This window comes from Malaya genurostris, chromosome 1 (assembly GCF_030247185.1).
Source record: "Malaya genurostris strain Urasoe2022 chromosome 1, Malgen_1.1, whole genome shotgun sequence".
Taxonomy (NCBI): Eukaryota; Metazoa; Arthropoda; class Insecta; order Diptera; family Culicidae; genus Malaya; species Malaya genurostris.
Genome location: NC_080570.1, coordinates 142950068 through 142970204, shown reverse-complemented (window position 1 = coordinate 142970204; position 20137 = coordinate 142950068). Strand labels below are relative to the sequence as shown.

Genomic DNA, 20137 nt, shown 5'->3' with positions numbered 1-20137 from the left:
AGGAAACTTCTAGTGCTCCTCTACATTTTGATGACTTTTAATAAATTTCCCGTAATAAAGGTAATTATTTAGTTCCAGAAGAACTAAAGACATCATGTGATTTTTTTAAAGCACTCGCCCTATGAAGAAAACAGAAAAATTATTGCAAAATAAGGGATACCATACAAAACAGAAAACTATTATATAAAGTGAAAAAAGAATAAATAACCAATTATGCATTACCTCTTTCTGTCGAACGAATATTCAAGATTCCCGCATTGCACCCACTGTGCCAGCAGCGCCAGACCGGTGTGCAGCTGCTCAGGACAACCTAGCCACTCATCGCAACAACCATGGCTCTCGCGCTGAGTGCTCACACGCCACTGGTCTGCCTGTCAAAAAGCTGCCTGAGCCAATCAAATGGCCGCTGCTGTTTCGATTGGTAAGAATTTCTGGTCAATCAGAGAGCAGAGGATCGAAACCACTAGGCGCTTATTGGAGCGCCTGTTGCAGTTACCTTTAGAACGAGCCTCATAAAAACGTGAACAATTTGCATATCGCTTAAGTGCAAGTGTGTGCCATAGAAAAAGGACGGTTCCGGTGGTGGTGTGTACGCGTCACAAAATAAAAAATTATCAGTTTCGGAGCGTTAATTAGTGAATCAGTGTTTGTTTTTTCAAGCCCGAAGGAAGGAAGCCAAATCAGCAAAGCAAAACAAGTGAGTGAGTGTTGTTTTTGCCTTCAACTGCTGCCCAGCCACCCACCGTCGAGGCATCGCAAAGCGAGAAGCCTATTTGCTGCGGGTGGCTGTCCGATTGGCCAATCGGGGCTCATGTTTGGGGGATTGGGTGCTTTTTTCGAAAATTGTTCATCACCGATTGGTCTGCACGGCCAGGGTCGCACTGAGGCCGTAGTGAGTGCCAAGCAATGAGTGTGACTTTTGCCTAACGCTGGTCCTTGTCGACGCTGCCTGCCGTGTGTGGCGGTGCTGTCGTTTCATTTGTCGGCCAGCTGCTTCGATTTGGTTGGGCCAACAAAGCGAAGGCGGCCAATAGCGACGCTGCTACTGCCTACTACGATTGGTTCAAAATTGTTACTAAACGATTGGCTGGGCGATCGTCATTCGTTTCGCGTACTGGCGCCGCAAGGCAAGGTGGTCAGTGGGTTCTCTTCACTCGTCTGTTATTGAAACGCAGCCGACAGTGTTCGGTCGGATGTTTGATGAAATGTGAATTGTGTTGTGATGAGAGATTTTTGATCAACATGAAAAGGAACGCTTCTAAATGGATGGTGAAAACTCGAGATGCGATATGATGCACATTTCAACAAGTTTTTACTATGAATTGTGTTGAAATTGAAAGGTTTTGATGATTGACATAAAAACTGATATATTATATTGCTATTTTGTAGTGTTCATTTCGAAGGGTGACTAACTAAAACTCGAATCAAACGAAGATCTTGTGCTTTATAAATTAATCGGATACTAAAGGCACAGATACCATGAATAAACTTTGAATTCAATGTGATTAACACTCTAAATCGGTCGTTTTTCAAAGGAGGGCGAAACTTACATTGACAGCAAATGGAGAAAAACACCGATGAATGTTTTGAATGTGGTTTCAATTCCTATTACAAATCGTGAATAGAATTTCGCCCTTTTACGATTTTTTTAATACTATTTTACTTGTGTGAATTATGAAGTTACGCCCTCGTACATTTTTAGTGGGGTTGGAAGATTTCGAGATTACAACAAATCTTGTTTCCTTCTTTGGAAAACAGCTGAAATATTCATTCGGAGTGCCAAAATATTTGGTGATTCTCAAGAACAAATGATTCAAAAAATTGCGTATTAAATCATTCGAAAAGTCCGTGAATTAAACCGTATAGAAACGAAGTAAAATTTAAAATATCTGCACGATTAAAATAAAGTACCCATTTATGTGGATTATTCGACCCATTTCCGACAAAACAGGGAAAACTCATTTAGTGAGTAAACATTGGTAAAGCAAATATGTGTCAAAAATTGGGTGGTTTGTTATTCAGTCTTATGCGTGCGAACGAACCGAGAATGGATATGAAATTACTCATTTTTGAAATGATTCAGAAATCGAACATTTGCATAGAAATAGCAAAATGAATAAAAGTTTTTCGGAAAATTTATTGAAATATTTACCTTTAATGATATTAGATGTACATGTAAAAATTAAAGTAATGTCAGAACTAACTCAACTGATGGTTTATGAAGAAACCGCTCTCTCGCTTCCTAAAATCTCTTAAGAGTTTTTCAATCACTTATGTGTATTATTCGTCCCATTTGTTTTTCTTTTTCACTCTACTCTTGAAAGCACGAATTGAAACAAATAAAAACTTCTACGCTTCGATTCCAGTGATCTAAGTGATCAGTTTAATTAATCGTAATTCATGTCTTACCGGCTTTCGCATTCTAGGTCAATTACTTCAATGGAACTAGTAACTTTCTGGAAACAAAGTATTGCAGTACGTTTATTAAATCTGAACACTATTGCTCATGGATGAGGAAAAATTTCTGGAATTCTGGAAAGCTCATATTTTTCATATGTGATACATACATTGTTATATGTTTCAAACAAAATTAGTGTGGACCTTTTTTGCGTCTCCCAAGAAGTTTTGTATACTCTAAGCATTAAATCAAAAATTATAATTTAAATTATAATATTAGTAGTATTCCCATCGCTGTTTTTTTACGGGGAAATACATGCCGGTGCAATTTAACCCGGACAAAATAAATCCGTGCTGTTTCAAAAAACCTTAAAGAAATTTCATGCTGTTTCGCAAATAAAATGTTGCACTCTTTCTGAAAATAAAACGAATTTTTTGCATTGTTCTATTATTTTTCACGAATTATGACTATTGATAAAAGTTTTGCGAAATAACGAATAATGTCACTAATTGTACTAATTGTACCGTTTAATTCTACTATGTTACACTCTCACAAAGCCACTATTGTCACAAAAGTGTATCAAACGTTATAATACAGATACGTATTTCGGAATGTTATTTACATCCTTCCTCAGTGTATCGGTTCTATATGTTTTTAATAAACGGTACAACAACAGTACAATTAGTGACAATATTCTACTAACAGCTCAAACGGGGCTCATTTCTTCGAGCATTTATTACTGTATGTAGTTTTAGTCTTTCTAGACAAAAAAATAAGTTGAATTCGAAAATACTGCAGTCTTTCTTAAATTATACTATGTCATATTCGAAATAATATGTTGCTGAAAAAAAACCGTGCTAAAACCGAAAAGTGGTAAAATGTCAGCTCAAGTAGTTAGACACAAACTTAGCTTCAAAAATCGTGTTTAACTTCCGAACATCGCCTCATCATGCAGAGATTCTCATAACTCATACTACTGAGATAGGTCGGATTCGTATGATACTGTATAAAAAATTGTGAAATTATATGACCTTTCTATTGATTCTATTTTTACATTAGGGAAAATCTCTCAGTCATCTCTGAGAAATATTTGTGAGCTTCGTTCATCACCCAGCACCCTGTACTTCCGGACCCGAATGCTGGATCCTGATGAAACTAAATAGGATAATATAGGATTAGAAGACACTTCATTTGAACATACGTTCGTTAAAATCAGTTTAACTGTCTCTAAGAAATCGATGTGATGTTCTGTTTCGAAATTTTTGACCGCTGTCTCCGATGCTTTTGAAATCGCTACATTTGAAATAAATTTATTCGACAAATAAAAAAACACATCTTCATTAAAACAAACTTTTGAAATTGGTGTATTTTTTAGACCCCTCTTAAAACTAAATTCCGGACATGGGTCTGGATTAATACATATATACGGGTCTGGCCCGACCTATCAGTCAAACCAAAGGTATAAAACTTTTTTTAATCCATCTAGATCATTTTGTAAAATTTTTTTTTTCAAACTTGAATAAAATCAAAATCTTTCTTTGGTATATTATCTTTTCAATTTGTAAACAGTTATGTCTTGTTAATATAGAAACCACGATGTGTGCCAGGTAGTGGCGTTTTCTTCTTCCGTACCAGAACATACCGATTTTGCATCATTTTGTATGACAGTTTGAACGTTTTGATACTCTTTGCCCTATAATTTCCGGAAGTTGAATCTGGACGAAATTGCACAGTATTTTTAAGACACTGAGAGCTTTAATTTGAATCATGATTTGTGGAAATCGGTTACCGTTGCTAAGAAAACAAAGTGAGTTCCGTGAGTAACAAGGTCTGCCAACTAGATGAATTTACCAGTGAGTTTTATAAAAATTTGCACCTCATTTCGCCAGCAATTTTGAAAAAAATCCTCAAAAAATTGAAAATTTTTAACTTATCGCGCTGTAATACCGGAACCGGAAGTCGGATCTGGATGAACTTTTCGAGGACTTGTTGAAAAATTTCAAGACATTTCATTAGCATCTTAGTTTGTAAAAATCGGTTAAGAAATTTCCGCGAAATTGAGTGCGTATTTGCTCATAGATTTGCACATATTGTCTTGTAATTCCGGAACCGTTAATGAGATAAGGATAAAATTTAATAGCGATGTCATTTTTCTGCTGAACTTGAGTGGACGGAGCTCTGCTGCGCGACTCCGTGCGATCTGTCAAGTTTCGCATCGTTTCGCTTCGCGTCGCTTGTCACTTTCGCTCTGGCTTCACCCTAAGACCTTCTAAATGTCCATTACCAGGGCAAAAAATCCACAAAACTTGTAAAAGATCTTGAAAAATGATCAGAAAATTTTCTCGGGTCGCACCACGACATCCATGCGAGTTTGTTTGTTTTTTCTTTTGTCGTGAATACGACTTATTTTACTATGGGGTGCCTTTTCAAAATTTACCCTCTGAGAGAGTGATAAGTTTTTGATCGTGAATATCTCTTGTTGTATCTAACGAATCAACATAATTTTTGCTACATTGCAAATAGTTCAAAATTAAACTTTTCTCAAATGTTTGGTATAAACGAGTATCAAAGAGGATAATTCATAAGGCGCGTTTGGCTTTCTCGTATTTTGAAAGCTTATAGCTCAGTGATCTGAGAAAGGATTTATATAATCTAACTACCAATAGAATCGAAATTTTTCAACTTAAACGTGTATAACAAAAGCATTGAAGTATTTCAATAGTACACTATTGAAAAACCTGTCTCATTTGACCCATGTCAACACCAGCCAATCAGAACGCGTTCTGAGGAAGAGAACAAAATATCTGCTGCTGTACAACAAATCGTTTGAGGAACATGTTCCGAACAGTGTTTAATATCGTAGTGAGTTCCACAATTTGGTCCTTCTGAAAGGCAGGAATGAATCCCGTACAGCACCCTGATAGTTTCTTTCAATGAAATGCAAATCCGAAATGAAATAATCGACATTAAAATTCTGTATGCGGCTATTTTTATAGCCGTTAGGACCGCCCATTAGTGAAAAAGCTCCAAACGAAATCACGTAAAAGAAAGCTCCTAACAAAAATTGAATCAGTTTGGATTCTATCGCCAATGCGAGCAGATGTATTTTGTGCCATTTGCAAAGCTAGTTTCGCTTCCGACAAGAGCGATTACGTCACAGCTGCCAGTCATTTGCATTGGTGAAAAAGCAACGGTGGAGAGCATTACACGAAATCAGCCGTTCTAATGGCTCTAAAAGTTTTCTAAAGAACTATTACGATTTCTTGCTCGCAAATTGAAGGAAAATATTCTCAGTTTAGTGCAAATCTAGAACTGTTTGATTTTATTTTTGCACTTTTCGCTGTGTGAAATTCACAGTAATCTAGATCAAGTAAAGCCTTCTTTGTTTTTGCGAAAAATGTGGAAGTTGTTTCGTATTCACGATATCCAGTTATGTCTCTGACATTACCCACCCATCTTTTTTTATGAATTTTTTTCAGGGCGCATAACACGTGTTCGTTTTGCTCCGAGTCAGAGTCGCCCGCGTGTAGGTTCAAAAACGAAAACGGTATTAGAGATCACTTGCGGTTTGGGTATAATAGTTAAAGTTCGAAGAGGGCTATATCAGGTGAACAAGATGGATGGGCAAGTAATTGGAACCCTGAACTGTTGATTTTAACCATGATACCGATGCTCATGTGCACACCTTTCACAGTGATTTCAGTCTTTAATTGCTCCATTAATGCACGCTTATACTTGCATTGACGTAGTCCTACAAAAGTATATTATGACAAACCCAGAAAACCGGCATCATGATTTTTCCGACCCATTTAGCCTTCCTTCCAGGCATTCGTGTCGCTTCGAAGCACAACTTCAGTCCATTGTCGGGTAATCATTTCGTTCTCTAGCGGGTATCTTTCTCATCTGCAGAATCATGCCTAACTATGGTAAGCTTGCGCAATTTAATGTCTTTTCATTATTGTCATTTATTTTGCCCCGGATTGAGCTACCATTTTATTTAGTTTTCAGACTGTTCACTTCGTATCAAACATTTTGTTTGTTTCTATTTTTCTGGGTACGTGCCTGCTTCGAAATTTTTAATTATTCGCGCTCAACTGGCTACGAACAGTTCCGTGAAATTCACTGAAACCAACACTTTTACCTTTTTTTCGGATATTCCATCGATAGAACAAGAATTTAAGGGGTACTCATCGATATTTTTCACCTCTTTGAATAGCCACTTGCTCACAAATTGTTTCTACTTTCGCATGTATTTCACTTGGGTCGAAAAAAAGGCAAACTTACGTGGTACCCGTTTTGGAAAAATGATGCACTCCACTTTTTTCCTTACTAGTGGCGCTATCTGTTGTGAAACGGTGGAAATTCACTTCCAGAGTCAGTACAACAATTTTGAACAGAAATCTATGTTTTGCACTTTCGAACGAAACATTATATTAATTATACTAACAATGATTGCATTGCAGATGTCTGGTCAACCCGGTGCAGCGGGTCAGTCGGTGGCCAGTTCGTCGGGAAAAATGAGTGACGCTCAGCGCAGTATCGAAGAGTTCTGGCCGGCGGTGATGAACGAGACGGTGCGGCTTAAACACGTCGAACCGGGCAACCAGCTGTTGCCGTTGGCACGAATAAAAAAAATCATGAAACTGGACGAAGACGTAAAAATGATATCCGCCGAAGCTCCGCTGCTATTCGCCAAAGCCGCCGAACTGTTCATCCAGGAGTTAACCCTCCGAGCCTGGCTGCACACGGAAGAGAACAAACGACGAACGTTGCAACGGAGCGACATTGCGATGGCCATTGCCAAATATGATCAGTTTGATTTCCTGATCGATATCGTACCCCGAGAGGAGATTAAACCGTCCCGGCGGGACTATGAAGCGAAGTCATCGACGGACGATGTCCAGTATTATCTACAGCTTGCCCAGCAACATCAACAAGCTCTGCAGGACAGTAGCAGCAGCAGCAGTAACAGCGGTACCACGGCGACCGTTGCGAATCCCACGAACAGCACAACGAATGTAATTCAAATGCAAACAACTTCTCCGGCAGTAGCTCAAGTAAAACTGCAACAGCCTCAGGTTCAAACGGTGCAGCAAACCACGCCGCAGGTTCGTTGAATTCCGGTCACACATGGCTTGTTAGTTTTTTTTTTGGTTTAACACGAATTTGTTTACTTACCGTTAGATCGCAACTATCACAGCTCCAACGCAGAACATAATTCTCACCAATCCTGGGACGGGTCAAGCCACCATTCAAACTGCAGGAACAACGGCCATCAATGCAGCCCAGCTAGCACAAGGTCAACCGCTTCAGCTGATGCAACAAGTTCTCACCCCAACCGGAGAAGTAACTCACATTCCCGTACGTTCAGTCGATTATAATCGAAAATACTAACTTACCTATACTAACGGTTTGCTACCATTTCTTTCAGATCCCGTTGACCCAAACTCAGCTCAACTTCATTCGATCACAGATACAGCTGGGTGGAACGGCAGCCGGTAATCCAACGGCACAACCCACCGGACAGCCGATCATCATTCAGGCACCGCAGATTCAAACGACACCAACGATCATTCAGACATCGCCGGCCGGAGTGTTTTTGAATGCAGCACAGCTTCAGCAACTGCAGCAACAGCAGCAGCAGCAACACCAACAGCAACATCTCACCATTCAACAATCTCCGGTGCATCAACATCAACCGCAGCACCAGCAGCAGCAAAGCCAGTACGAATAAATGGGAAACGCCCCAAGCCGAAACCTGTAAATAGTGTTTTATATCAGATTTTTACCAACTTGGTATACCGAATTAGGTTAGGTTGATAACATCGATTAAATTAAATGATAAGTGTTTTGATAAACGAATTTAGTGTTTCATTATCGAAAAAACAAACACCTGTTGAATTACGGTACTCACCAGGAACCATGCCAACCGGAGGGGGTTCCGAGTCCTGTTGTTGATTCGATTTCGATTTTTCACTACCGTGTCGGTCGTGAGTGTGATCGGTTCACATCGGTTCGTCGTCGACTTCCCTGGCAGCGATGGTCCGAATGGACTGGCGACGGTTGTGCCGCAAGAAGCGTAACATCCCCCAGGGCGGTGCCATTCTGGATCAGGTGATTTCGCAGAGTGCCAACGCTTCGAACCAGTGTTTGCTGTACAAAATGGCCAACTACAAACGGGGTGGCGATTTGATTGATGCGTTCCAGGTTGGCGGTCAGAAAGCCGTGGAGCAGCTAATTCGGGAACAGTTCGGTGTTTTTATGTACAACAATGGGCGCGGACAGATCATCAATCGGGCCGAGTATCTTCGCTGGAAGTACATGGATAATCATGAGGTGGGTAAATGGGTGATGGTTGCGTAACCGTACCGTATCGATTTTTCCATTCAAGGTTGTCATTCCGATTGAGGCTTCTCTGTCGCCGCACGATCCCCTGGGGAAATGGGTTGACCACAAAGCTTGCTGGCAGATGCAGTACCGAGGTTTGCTCGGTGAAAGTTTGCTGCATGTGTTGATTATTTGTGACACTAAAATTCACACCAAGTTGGCCCGCATCCTGTTGCGGGTTTTTCCGGAACAATCGATCGATGTGATGGAAGGGGAAGAGTACCTGGGCGCTAGTGCACTCCACCTGGCGATCGCCTACAGCAACAATGAGTTGGTGGGTGATTTGATTGATGCCGGAGCGGATGTGTCCCAGCGGGCCATCGGACGCTTCTTCCTTCCGCGAGACCAGCAGGGATTGCGACCGGTCAAAACGACGGATTACGAGGGCTTGGCCTATCTCGGAGAGTACCCGTTGGCGTGGGCCGCCTGTTGTGCGAATGAATCCGTTTACAATCTGCTGCTGGAGTGTGGAGCAGATCCGAATGCACAGGACAGCTTTGGAAATATGATCTTGCATATGGTCGTCGTCGGGGATAAACTGGACATGTTCGGTTATGCACTGCGACATCCGAAGCTGCCTTGTAAGAATGGAATTTCGAACGAAGCCGGTCTGACTCCGTTGACGTTGGCTTGCCGGTTGGGTCGCGATGAAGTATTTCGCGAAATGTTGGAACTGTCGGCAAGGGAATTCTGGCGCTACAGTAACATCACCTGTTCCGGGTATCCGCTGAATGCACTCGACACGCTGATGCCGGACGGATCAACCAACTGGAACTCGGCGCTGTTCATCATTTTGAACGGTACCAAGGAAGAGCATCTCAACATGCTGGACGGTGGCATCGTGGAACGTTTGCTGGACGAAAAGTGGAAAACGTTCGCCCGGAATCAGTTCCTGAAGCGGTTGTTGATTCTTGCACTGCATTTGTTTTGCTTGTCGTGTTCGGTTTATCTGAGACCGGCTCGAGTTTTTCCCGATGAAACCGGTGAATCGGATGGCGAGACGGCTACGGAAGCGGCCAACGACGACGACGGCGACGGCGATGAGGGGATTGATTTGACAAGTTGGTTCCGGTATGGATTTGAAATCGCAACCGTGATGGGAGTGCTGAGTTACGTTGTGCTGCAACAGGGTGATGAAATTAAGAATCAAGGTTTGATTTCGTTCATTAAATCTTTGGTGAGTTCCCGCACGTTTTGACAGCTCCTAAGCATCTGAAACAAATTTGATTATTTCAGTCTAACGCACCGGCAAAAGCCATTTTCCTCGTCTCGAACCTGATGATTTTGGCATGTATTCCACTACGAATATTGGGTGATACGGAAACCGAAGAAGAGATCCTACTGTTTGCAGTTCCGGGAAGCTGGTTCCTACTGATGTTTTTCGCTGGGTAACTAATCGTCCGAAAGTTCCCTTTCTGGTTTCTAACGGATTACTTCCATTCATTCACAGAGCAATCGGTTTGACGGGGCCCTTCGTGACGATGATCTTTTCCATGATCACCGGTGACATGTTCACATTTGGCATTATCTACATGATCATACTGTTTGGATTCTCACAGGCTTTCTACTTTCTGTACAAGGGACACCCGGATGTGGACGAAACACCGTTCAGTAGCTACTGGAGCACATGGATGGCACTGTTCCAGACCACATTGGGTGATTACGATGTAAGTCGTGTCGTCTAGATATACCAAGTAAAGTACGATTCTCCTTCCATCGTACCCGCCATCAAGACGTTCTGTAACTGTTACAATGTGTGTGAATGTCTCCGTAAGAATGCGTTCAACTAATTTTGACGGTGACGGAGGTTGTCTGTGACGGAAGGTGAGCAACCGTCAGAACCGTACCTAAAAACTTCAAAAGTCTGTGAAGTCGAGTTCTTCAAATATGCACGGAGTTTGTTTAGCGAGAAAAAAAACCGCACGAGGACTTTGTTTCAAAATTTAGTTCCGGGATCTGAAATATTATTTTGGAACTGAAATCTCATGCTGAAACTAGATTTTTGATGAAGATTTAGGAAGTGAATTTAGCTCCTTAATATATACTCGGAATTTGATTCCAGAATTCTAATTGAGCATTTCAACTTCAGAATTGTGGAACCAAATTCAGGGGGGAAAGGGTTATGAATTTTAAATCGGGAATCTAAGACGAAAGGTAGGATTTTTTTAATTAAGTTAATTAAGTATCTTTTAACTATTGTCTGTCGGGTCCTCAAAGGTACGATTTGAACTACGAACCTGAATTTTGGAACTGACTCTTGAACCAGAAGCTCTTGAATTTAGTCTCCGAAACTAATATCTCAATTCAGTTTCAGAATGCGTTTCCAGAATTGGGAACCTGTCGGCAGCACACTTAGAAAAAAAATCGTATCTTTATAGATCACTCTAATTTACAATTCAAAGCATGTAAAGATAAGTTATATCCAAAACTTGACAGTTGATTTAGCTGAAGTTTACATCGATACAGACACAAAAAATCTTTTTACATGTTAATAGACGTAATATTGTGTCATCACCGAATAAATTACGGCATACTTGAATTTACGTCAAGCGTAAATTTCATTTTTTCTAAGAGTGTGGGATTAAGTTCGGAACTTTGATTTTGGATTTAAATTTTTTTTATTTATGTCGTTTATTTATACCCGTCTTCTACCCAGTTACGGTCCGTTCGCCGGTGGAACTTAATTTGGTTCCTTTGTTCAGGCTCGGAATTCACGTTCAAAATTCTGTTCTAGAACTTCTGGATTCTGAAAATGAGTTAATTTCATTATTCCAGAACTATATTCATCAAATGAAACTGAAATTAACCTGGGTTCGGAGCCTGTTCCACATTTTGTTGTTAGTTTTTGAATATATTTTTTCTCCGTGCTGCGCACTTCGTAGCGTAATATTTGATTTTTATTAAATCAAATCTGATTACATTCAATTTTAATGATTATTGGGACGAATTTTTTGTTATGCTCTATGATAAACAACACTTTTCGTTTATTCGATTTTCGATTACAATGGAGGAGACTCGGGTGAAAATGGCCACTTTTGGTTGCACGCAAAAAAATAGTGCAGAAAATATTTTCAATCGGAATACGGAAATACTGTTCGAAAGCTACAACCTTCAGTAACAAAATGTATTTGGCTTGAGGTACATACTACTGTGGGCAAGACTTTGTTTATTTCAAATTTCTTTATTCTTCCAAATCACATTTTTCTCCAATCCTCGATACAGTTTTTAAAGTCAATTTCCGGAATACCCGTAGCGATTCACGTTTAATGTCTTCAATTCAATTCAAAACGGTACCCCGGAGCGGATGTTTGAGTTTATTAAATAGCCAGAAGTCACACGGATCTGAATCTGGTGAATACGGTGATTGCGGAACGATATTGGTTGAATTTTTGGCGGAAAAATCACGAAGATTCAATGCAGTATGCGACGTTGCATTATCATCTGACCAAAAACTAAAAGTTGTCAGCCCATAATTCCGATTTACTGAAAACGCAACGCATGTAACACTCGTAACGCCTATAAATTTCGAAAATGTAACGCTTCGTAGCGCCTATAACTAACAAAGAGTAACGCATGTAACGCTTCGTAACGCCTCTAACTTACAAAAAAATAACGCATGTAACGCTTCGTAACGCCTCTAACATACAAAAAAGTAATGCATATAACGCTTCCCAACACCTATGGCTCATAAAAAAATAACGCATGTAACGCTTCGTAACGCTTATGACTCACAAAAACAGTAACGCTTCGTAACGCCTATAACTTATAAAAAAGTAGCGCATGTAACGCTTCGTAACGCCTACAACATACATAAAAGTAACACATTTAACGCTTCGTAACGCCTATGGCTAAAAAAAAAAACGCATGTAACGCTTCGTAACGCTTATGACTCACAAAAACAGTAACGCTTCGTAACGCCTATAACTTACATTAAAGTAGCGCATGTAACACTTCGCAACACTTATGACTCACAAAAAAGTAACGCATGTAATGCTTCGTAACGCTTATGACTCAGAAAATAACGCATGTAACGCTTCGTAACGCCTATGACTCACAAAAACAGTAACGCTTCGCAACACCTATGACTCACAAAAAAACGCACGTAACGCTTCGTAACGTCTATAACATACAGAAAAATTAACGCATGTAACGCTTCGTAACGCCTTTAACAAAAAAAATAACGCATGTAACGTCCATGACTCAGAAGAAAGAAACGCATGTAATGCTGATTTACGCCTATAACTCACAAAAAAATAACGCAAGTAACGCTTCATAACGACTTCAACTCACTAAAAAAACATGTAACGCCTCTATCATACTAAAAAGTAACGCATGTAAGGCTTCGTAACGCCTCTAACATACAAAAAAGTAACGTATGTAATGCTTCGTAACGCATGACTCACAAAAAATAACGCATGTAACGCCAATAACATACAAAAAAGTAACGCATGTAACGCCTATACCTTACAAAAATATAACGTATGTAACGCTTCGTAACGCTTATAACTTATTACAAAGAAACGCATGTAACGCTTCGCAACACCTATGACTCACAAAAAAACGCATGTTACGCTTCGTTACGCCTATAACATACAAAAAAGTAAAACATGTAACGCTTCGTAACGCCTCTAACATACAAAAAAGTAACGCATGTTACGCTTCGTAATGTCTATGACTCACAAAAAAAAGCTTGTAATGCTTCGTAACGTCTATAACATACGAAAAAAGTAACGCATGTAACGCTTCGTAATGCCTCTAACATACAAAAAATAACGCATGTAACGCCTATGACTCACAGAAAAGTTACGCATGTAACGCTTCATAACGACTTTAACTCACAAAAAAACACATGTAACGCCACTAACATACAAAAAAGTAACGCATGTAACGCTTCGTAATGTCTCTAACATACATAAAAGTAACACATGTAACGCCTCGTAACATCTAAGACTAAAAAAAGTAACGTGAGTAACGCTTCGTAAAGCCTATAACTTACAAAAAAGTAACGCATCGTAACTCGTTTACCGCAAGAATCTAATGGATTTCTAACATTCATAATTTCAAAAAAATAATGATGGTTTTTTATTTTGGAATGTAAAATTCATGATTTGAAAAAAATTAGATGATTTGTAACTCTCAACTTAAGAAAGTTATCGTATGCAACGCTTTCTAGCATCTTTAACTTAACGTAACGCCTCACATCTCACGATAATATCGAGTGAAACGCTTCGTCAAATGGAACATTTTTCCATAGTCGATGCCTGTCTCGCAACCCGCCTGGGTTCGATTCCCAACCCCGCACATAGGGTCAGACAGTTTTTTCTGGCTCAAAAGAGACGAATGACCTTAAGGTTATTACCTTTATAATCGGAACGAAAATAAAAATCATTGTACCTTTACTCATACGTTGACTCAGATAGACCTCAAAAAACTTCGAAACGTACACAGCAAAAAAAATTGTTTTTATTAATATACGTCCTACCTATATACCTCGCCTTTCAAGCAAACGTGTAAATATACATGTTTTGGCGGTTAAAAAAATGTCAGAATGCATTAAGTATAAGTTAGATTTACTGTGAAATTGAGTAGGTTTTTGACGCTCATATATGTCGGTCTCAGAAGACGTAAATTTACACGATTTTTTACATTGATCAAAAAGTTCCCGGAATTTATTCAGAAAATTAAAAATACGTGATGTAAAAAAAAATCAAATACTAATTTCTTCTACCATTATTTCATACTATTCTCCACCAATAGTACGCCGATTTGAACTTGACAACCTACCCGAGCCTGGCCAAAACCGTGTTCATACTGTTCATGATTTTTGTGCCGATCTTGCTGCTCAACATGTTGATCGCTATGATGGGCAACACCTACGCGTACGTCATCGAGCAAGCCGAGAAAGAAGGTATGAAACAGTGGGCCAAGATCGTGGTTAATCTCGAGCGGGCGGTAAAGCAGGAAGACGCAAAGAAGTATCTGGAAGAGTACTCGATCGGGTTGGGTCCTTCGGATGATCCGCGGTACGAGATCCGTGGAGTGATGGTCATCAAGAGCAAGAGTAAAACACGTGCCCGTCAACGGAAGGGTGCCGTCAGCAACTGGAAGAGCGTCCTTCGTGTCACCCTGAATGAGCTGAAGAAGCGCAGCATGACCGGAGAGGAGCTGCGAAGAATCATGTGGGGTCGTTCGTCGATCACGTCACCGGCTAAAGTATCTAAGAAGTAAGTTGGTTTGGAAATTCTTTGACCTCAAATCACCACACATATCGCTTCCAGGAAAAAGGGCTACGAAGAAGATCCATTTGCGATCACGGCCGCCATCGATGTGATGTCGTTCACGCAGGATATCGTAATGGTTAGTACGGATCCATCAGTCCCACCAACAATTGATCCTACAGGAAAACCCACAAGCGTGAAAGCGGCGACCATTTCTGCAGTACCACAACAACCAGTCAAGGAAATTCCGCCAACACCCGCTCTGATGAAACGTCAATCCGTTGTCAGTGCTCCGCCGGCCTACGACGATTTTCCTCCAATGAAGGATTACAAAGATCCGTTGCGTGAGTTGGTCATCATATCGGAAGCGGCTTCGGTGGACGAACAGTACGCTCAAAATGTTAAAATGCTAGCTTTCGATGCTTCCACGTTGGACCACGTGCATGAGATCGATTTTACCCGACAGATCCAAAAACGACAGGAAGAGCAGCAGCAACAACAACAGCAAAATCAACAGCAACAGCAAACCGTAGGACAGCTGAATCCTTTCTTGGATGCGAAAGACATTGTCGATCCGGTGAAGGAGCGGGAGTTTCTCAAAACTCTGGAAGCCTTGGAGGACACTGATAGCGAAGCGGCCGAAAAGCCTGTTCTTGGAAAAATTTCTCTGATTCGACGGGCTAAGTCGGCTGTTTCGAGAACCACTGCGCGGAAGAAGAAAACTGACCAACATCCACTGTTTATGATTGCCTGGGATGACAAGAACGTGGCTCGTGCAGTGCAGGAAGATTTTGAAGCATTGAATACGGCTTACGAGTACACCGACGAAGATCTGAAACATGACGTCGATGAAGAAGCGAAAGAAGTGCACGAAGACGATGGCGAAGAAGTAACGGTGGAGGAAGTCCATCGCCGGATGGAACAGTTCCATCAGAGAGCACGAACTTCACCGGAAAGGGACAGCAATTCAACGGAGAGTAGCAAGAAATCCGCTTCCCGTAAGCGTCACGGAATCGGACGTGGACGGAACAACAAAATTTCGCCTGACACGTCCAATGAAAGTGGTTCGACGACGAAAAAAGATAAACGGATGAAGTCGGCACCGACAACGGTTGGCGGGGGATGGTCACGCCATCGAGCTTCGATGGAACAGGATGATGGAATGGCGGATGGAGCAGCGGAAGGTTCTCCGCCGGACCCGTTGGAACCCTGGAGCACCCGAGATATTGTAACCATGAGCAAGCTGCTCGATACGGACACCCAGGAAGAGTGAGCGAAGCCCGTTTCGGCAGTTACAGAAGGAAGTTAAGCACTAGACTAGAGCACCTAAATGAAGCACGCCTTTCAAGTTTATGCAATGTTTAAAAAGATTTTATTATAAAAAGCACGGGAATTCAAGCCACGGTTTATAGTAATACATAGTCACTGCTCACTAATATCGTTTTCGCTTGAGAAAACTGCATTTGACCCACTTTTCACGAAACTGGGTTTGGGTTCGCACTTAGCAACGGAATTGAATCAATTTTCAGTTCAATGTCGTTGAAATTTGGCTTGAAACTGGCTTCAGCAAAAGGATTTAACAGCAGTAAGGGTTAAGGGTAGAAATGAAGTTAGATTTGGCATCAAGCGAAAACGACATAGGCAAAATTTGCGCAATTTTTTGAAAGTCTGGTGATTCAACTTAAGGAAAAGTACCCACAAGAGACAGAACACGAAAATTGAATCTTACCCATTACGTGCAACTGCCCTGCCGTTGAGCTGCACTGAAGATGTTAAAAAATCACACTTTAGAAGTAACGCGATGAAGACAAGATTGGTGAAAAATTGGATAAACTTTTAAAAAGGCCTTACCCACCATCAATTCTGAAAAATACATGTGTTTAATAAAACAGACCGATCGCCGAGAAAAATAGTAATTGACGCTTGCTGCAGTCTAATACCGCTTTTGTTTTTGAACCTACACGCGGGCGACTCTGACTCCGAGTAAAACGAAAACGTTGTACGCGCCCTAAACAGCAACTCATAAAAAAAGAAAAATAAACAAACTCGCATGGATGTCGTGGTGCGACCCGAGGAAATTTTCAGAGCGAAACTACGCGATTGGAGTCCGATCTAGAGCGTCCCCAGGTTGCTAAAACAAACATCGCAAAAGTTGTTTGGGCAACTCTGGGTTAGCTCTCGGGCTGCTCTGATCAATAAACGAAAACGGTATAACTGTGCCTAACTCTAAGCACTCTAGATTGACATGTCAAACCCACGCATACCCGCATGTTCAATATCCATCTTCTTTGAATATATTTGTAAAATTATCAAATGATGTTACCATGTTGTGTAGATTATAATAAAAAATATTTCACATGTGAAAATGTTCAAATATTAACTTGCCACCCTTGTCCTGCAAAGCCCTTTGCTGCATCAAGCAAACATGTCCAAATATCTCTATCCATTGAGATCTCCAAGTTCGACGTCTTCCTACTGCACTCGGTTCCTTCGTTTCGGAAGTACCTAGGGCGCGTCACAAACATTTAATAATTTTGCAAAAGCCAACCATGCGCATTTGTCAAGCAACAGTCACTGTTACATCTTTCATTTGAATCTAAATTTGAACCTAACTTTGCGAACGTCGGTTTAACCATCTCTGAGAAATCGAAGTTAGTTCGAAAACCTTAGTTCTTGGAATACCATTGTGGCATACTGAGTAATGAACGATCAGATGAGAGTAGTGAGTGGAGGATGCAACCGGGTATTTTAGATGGAAAACCGTTACATTTAGGAGTAAACCCAAGCATCCAAAAGTTCCACTATCTCTCTGCTTAAGTATACGCGTAGAGCCTTTTAAAACTTAAAAGTACAGAATAAGTTCCGCGTGAATTTTTTCTCTTTGCATAGAAGCTGAACAATGTATTCTAGAAGTTACTTAGAAGCAAGGATGGCTTTTATCGTATCAAATAACGCTCACTGGCAACTCTTCAACGATTGAATCAGTGCCATCAAAGACAGACGGATATCATCGCAACAACAAAAACCCGGCATGGCTCATTCAACATAGAAGAGACACCAGTACGAGAGCGAATTTCTCTCGATGACCTGTCTGAGAATCAAAGGTTAGCTCGCTGCTGTGGGGATTCTCTCTGAAGCAACAAACGGTCGCTTATTCTCGTCTCGCGATCCGATTCTGTTTGGGCAGTGGATAATTGCGATAGAATCCTTTTTTCTTTTGCCGCTTATTCTAACTATGTGCATATAACCTTTGTATATGTTGTGTCTATGAAAATGTTGAAATATTGAAATGTTTTTGAAATATTGCAACCTAGTATCACAGACTAACAGACATGACAGTATGAGTAAATTCTTATAAAAATAATTTTTCGTGATGCACTAGTTCCACCTATATTGTACTGCGCGAACTATTTACTATCGGTACACCCCTTGTGTTATGTAAAAGTTAATTTACTAGTTGGTTCCCCCTCGTTTGTCAACACCGATCAGCTGCTTGCAGGGATGCCTGATTTCATCATAATATTTGGAAATGAATCGTCACAGTAAATTATTATATTACGTTAATAATATATTAAACTTTTTAGCGATGTTGGAAGGTAACCATTTATTTTTCTCAACATTGTTCATCTAGACTATTTTTTATTGTGTTGGTAATTTTCACCCGAAATTAAGTGGCGGCAGATCAGAAGCAAGTAAATATTGCCACTAAACGGGTTCGATTTTGTATTGCGTTGAAGGATGAGAGGTAGGCACAATTTTGTATATAGTTTTGGCAATATGTATTAAATCTGTATCCTGCATGGAATTCGCATACAAATGCAAATACATATCAATACATTACAGGTAATTCTGTATAAATGGCAACTCTGTTGGTAAATGAAAAAAATAAACACAGTCTAGATGACAGACAGGATATTTTTGATAGGGTAACGTGGCGCCATCATGACACATGTGAGTACTGTCCCAAATAAAGGAATATTCGAAATGACAGTTAAAATGATTGAAGAATCTAATTTGAGTGTCCTGTCTGTTAGTCTGTGCTAGTATGCTAATCATCAAGTTGAATCATCGATTCGATTTTCTGCGATACTTGTCAACTTGCGATTCTCTCTTGGTAAATTCCACACAGCATCAATCATTATCAGACTGTAAATTATTTTAAGGGTGTGAAATATTCGGAGTATGAAGTGGAGCGAAGAATTGTAGCAAAATTCTCTCACGGTTCATGCATTGAGAGACACGAGTTCTTGTAGCATCTTCTACCGGATTGAAAATGTTGTATACAATATAGATAGCAATATAGCAGCTTCTGTCAAATTTTCGGCAATCACCAACACTGCTTAGAAGTTCGTTGGGTTGTTTAGAATGCTATTCAAAATCTGAAAATTGTTTATTCACGACAAAATGGGGCGTATGGGTATCTCCTAATCCGCATAGAAACCTGAAATATGTTTAGAAAAACACTTTTTAAACAAATTTGGATTTTTAGCAGTGTTAGGAATATCTTTTCGACACATTTCAATCTGTATTTTTCAAAGAGAAAAAAAATGCAGATTTATTTGTACATGTGGCAACCCTGTTTCGCACGACATACTTCGAAATGACACCCATACTAGCATAAAAATGTGTTCTTCATATCAATACTTTCATTTTCGCATTGCGTGAGAGCGTAGCCCGTCGTAATTGAGGATGATGATTGGGACTGAAATGTGCCTTGAATTGCCACGACCAACAGGATCTGCATTTAGATCTGAGATGGCTCTTGGCGTATACACTCGGTAAAGTCGTCCGAAATTTGACTCGGAAATCATTGTGATTTCCAATTGGATTTCAAAGAAGATGAAACAATCCATTTCGGGCGGAATCAGTAGTTGCATTTGGAACTTAAAATGAATTCCGACTCAAATTCCGGACAACTTGAGAACTGAGCAGCTCAGAGCTCCCATGACAAGTTAGATAGTTTTTTTTAGATATAATTAGTACATTAGTAACATATATGTTGTGGCGATAAAAATCAAGTCTTATATTTTACTGTGAAACACAGTCAGTTCCAATGCGTCCGACATTTTACATTCATTTGCAACACATAATCAACAATAGTACGCCACAATACTCGGTTTGAGGCGTCCGCTCT

General features: G+C 40.3%; 2 protein-coding genes across 3 annotated transcripts; both read left to right on the top strand.

Moving 5' to 3' along the window:
* The first annotated feature begins 395 nt into the window (after positions 1–395).
* On the top strand, positions 396–8238 carry LOC131426001 (nuclear transcription factor Y subunit gamma). 2 transcript variants are annotated; one of them, XM_058588376.1, is made up of 4 exons: positions 396–697; positions 6862–7506; positions 7583–7759; positions 7830–8238. In XM_058588376.1, exons 2-4 carry the CDS (start codon positions 6862–6864, stop codon positions 8130–8132), a joined length of 1125 nt encoding a protein of 374 aa, XP_058444359.1. In that variant the 5' UTR covers positions 396–697; the 3' UTR covers positions 8133–8238. The 2 variants fall into 2 exon arrangements, with proteins under 2 accessions (XP_058444359.1, XP_058444360.1); XM_058588377.1 differs by having other exon boundaries at positions 396–701.
* A 128-nt stretch (positions 8239–8366) lies between these two features.
* LOC131426000 (uncharacterized) lies at positions 8367–17356 on the top strand. Its single transcript, XM_058588375.1, has 6 exons — positions 8367–8734; positions 8790–9962; positions 10022–10173; positions 10236–10452; positions 14543–15009; positions 15064–17356. Exons 1-6 carry the CDS (start codon positions 8438–8440, stop codon positions 16274–16276), a joined length of 3519 nt encoding a protein of 1172 aa, XP_058444358.1. The 5' UTR covers positions 8367–8437; the 3' UTR covers positions 16277–17356.
* Positions 17357–20137: the final 2781 nt, after the last annotated feature.

Bases quoted from the DNA above. Each gene is read 5' to 3' on its own strand.
- LOC131426001 (XM_058588376.1), top strand. From the start codon at position 6,862: ATGTCTGGTCAACCCGGTGCAGCGGGTCAGTCGGTGGCCAGTTCGTCG. The intron at 7,507-7,582 runs GTTCGTTGAATT...ACTTACCGTTAG, and splicing joins TGCAGCAAACCACGCCGCAG to ATCGCAACTATCACAGCTCC. The intron at 7,760-7,829 runs GTACGTTCAGTC...CATTTCTTTCAG, and splicing joins GAGAAGTAACTCACATTCCC to ATCCCGTTGACCCAAACTCA.
- LOC131426000 (XM_058588375.1), top strand. From the start codon at position 8,438: ATGGTCCGAATGGACTGGCGACGGTTGTGCCGCAAGAAGCGTAACATC. The intron at 10,453-14,542 runs GTAAGTCGTGTC...CTCCACCAATAG, and splicing joins CCACATTGGGTGATTACGAT to TACGCCGATTTGAACTTGAC. The intron at 15,010-15,063 runs GTAAGTTGGTTT...TATCGCTTCCAG, and splicing joins CCGGCTAAAGTATCTAAGAA to GAAAAAGGGCTACGAAGAAG.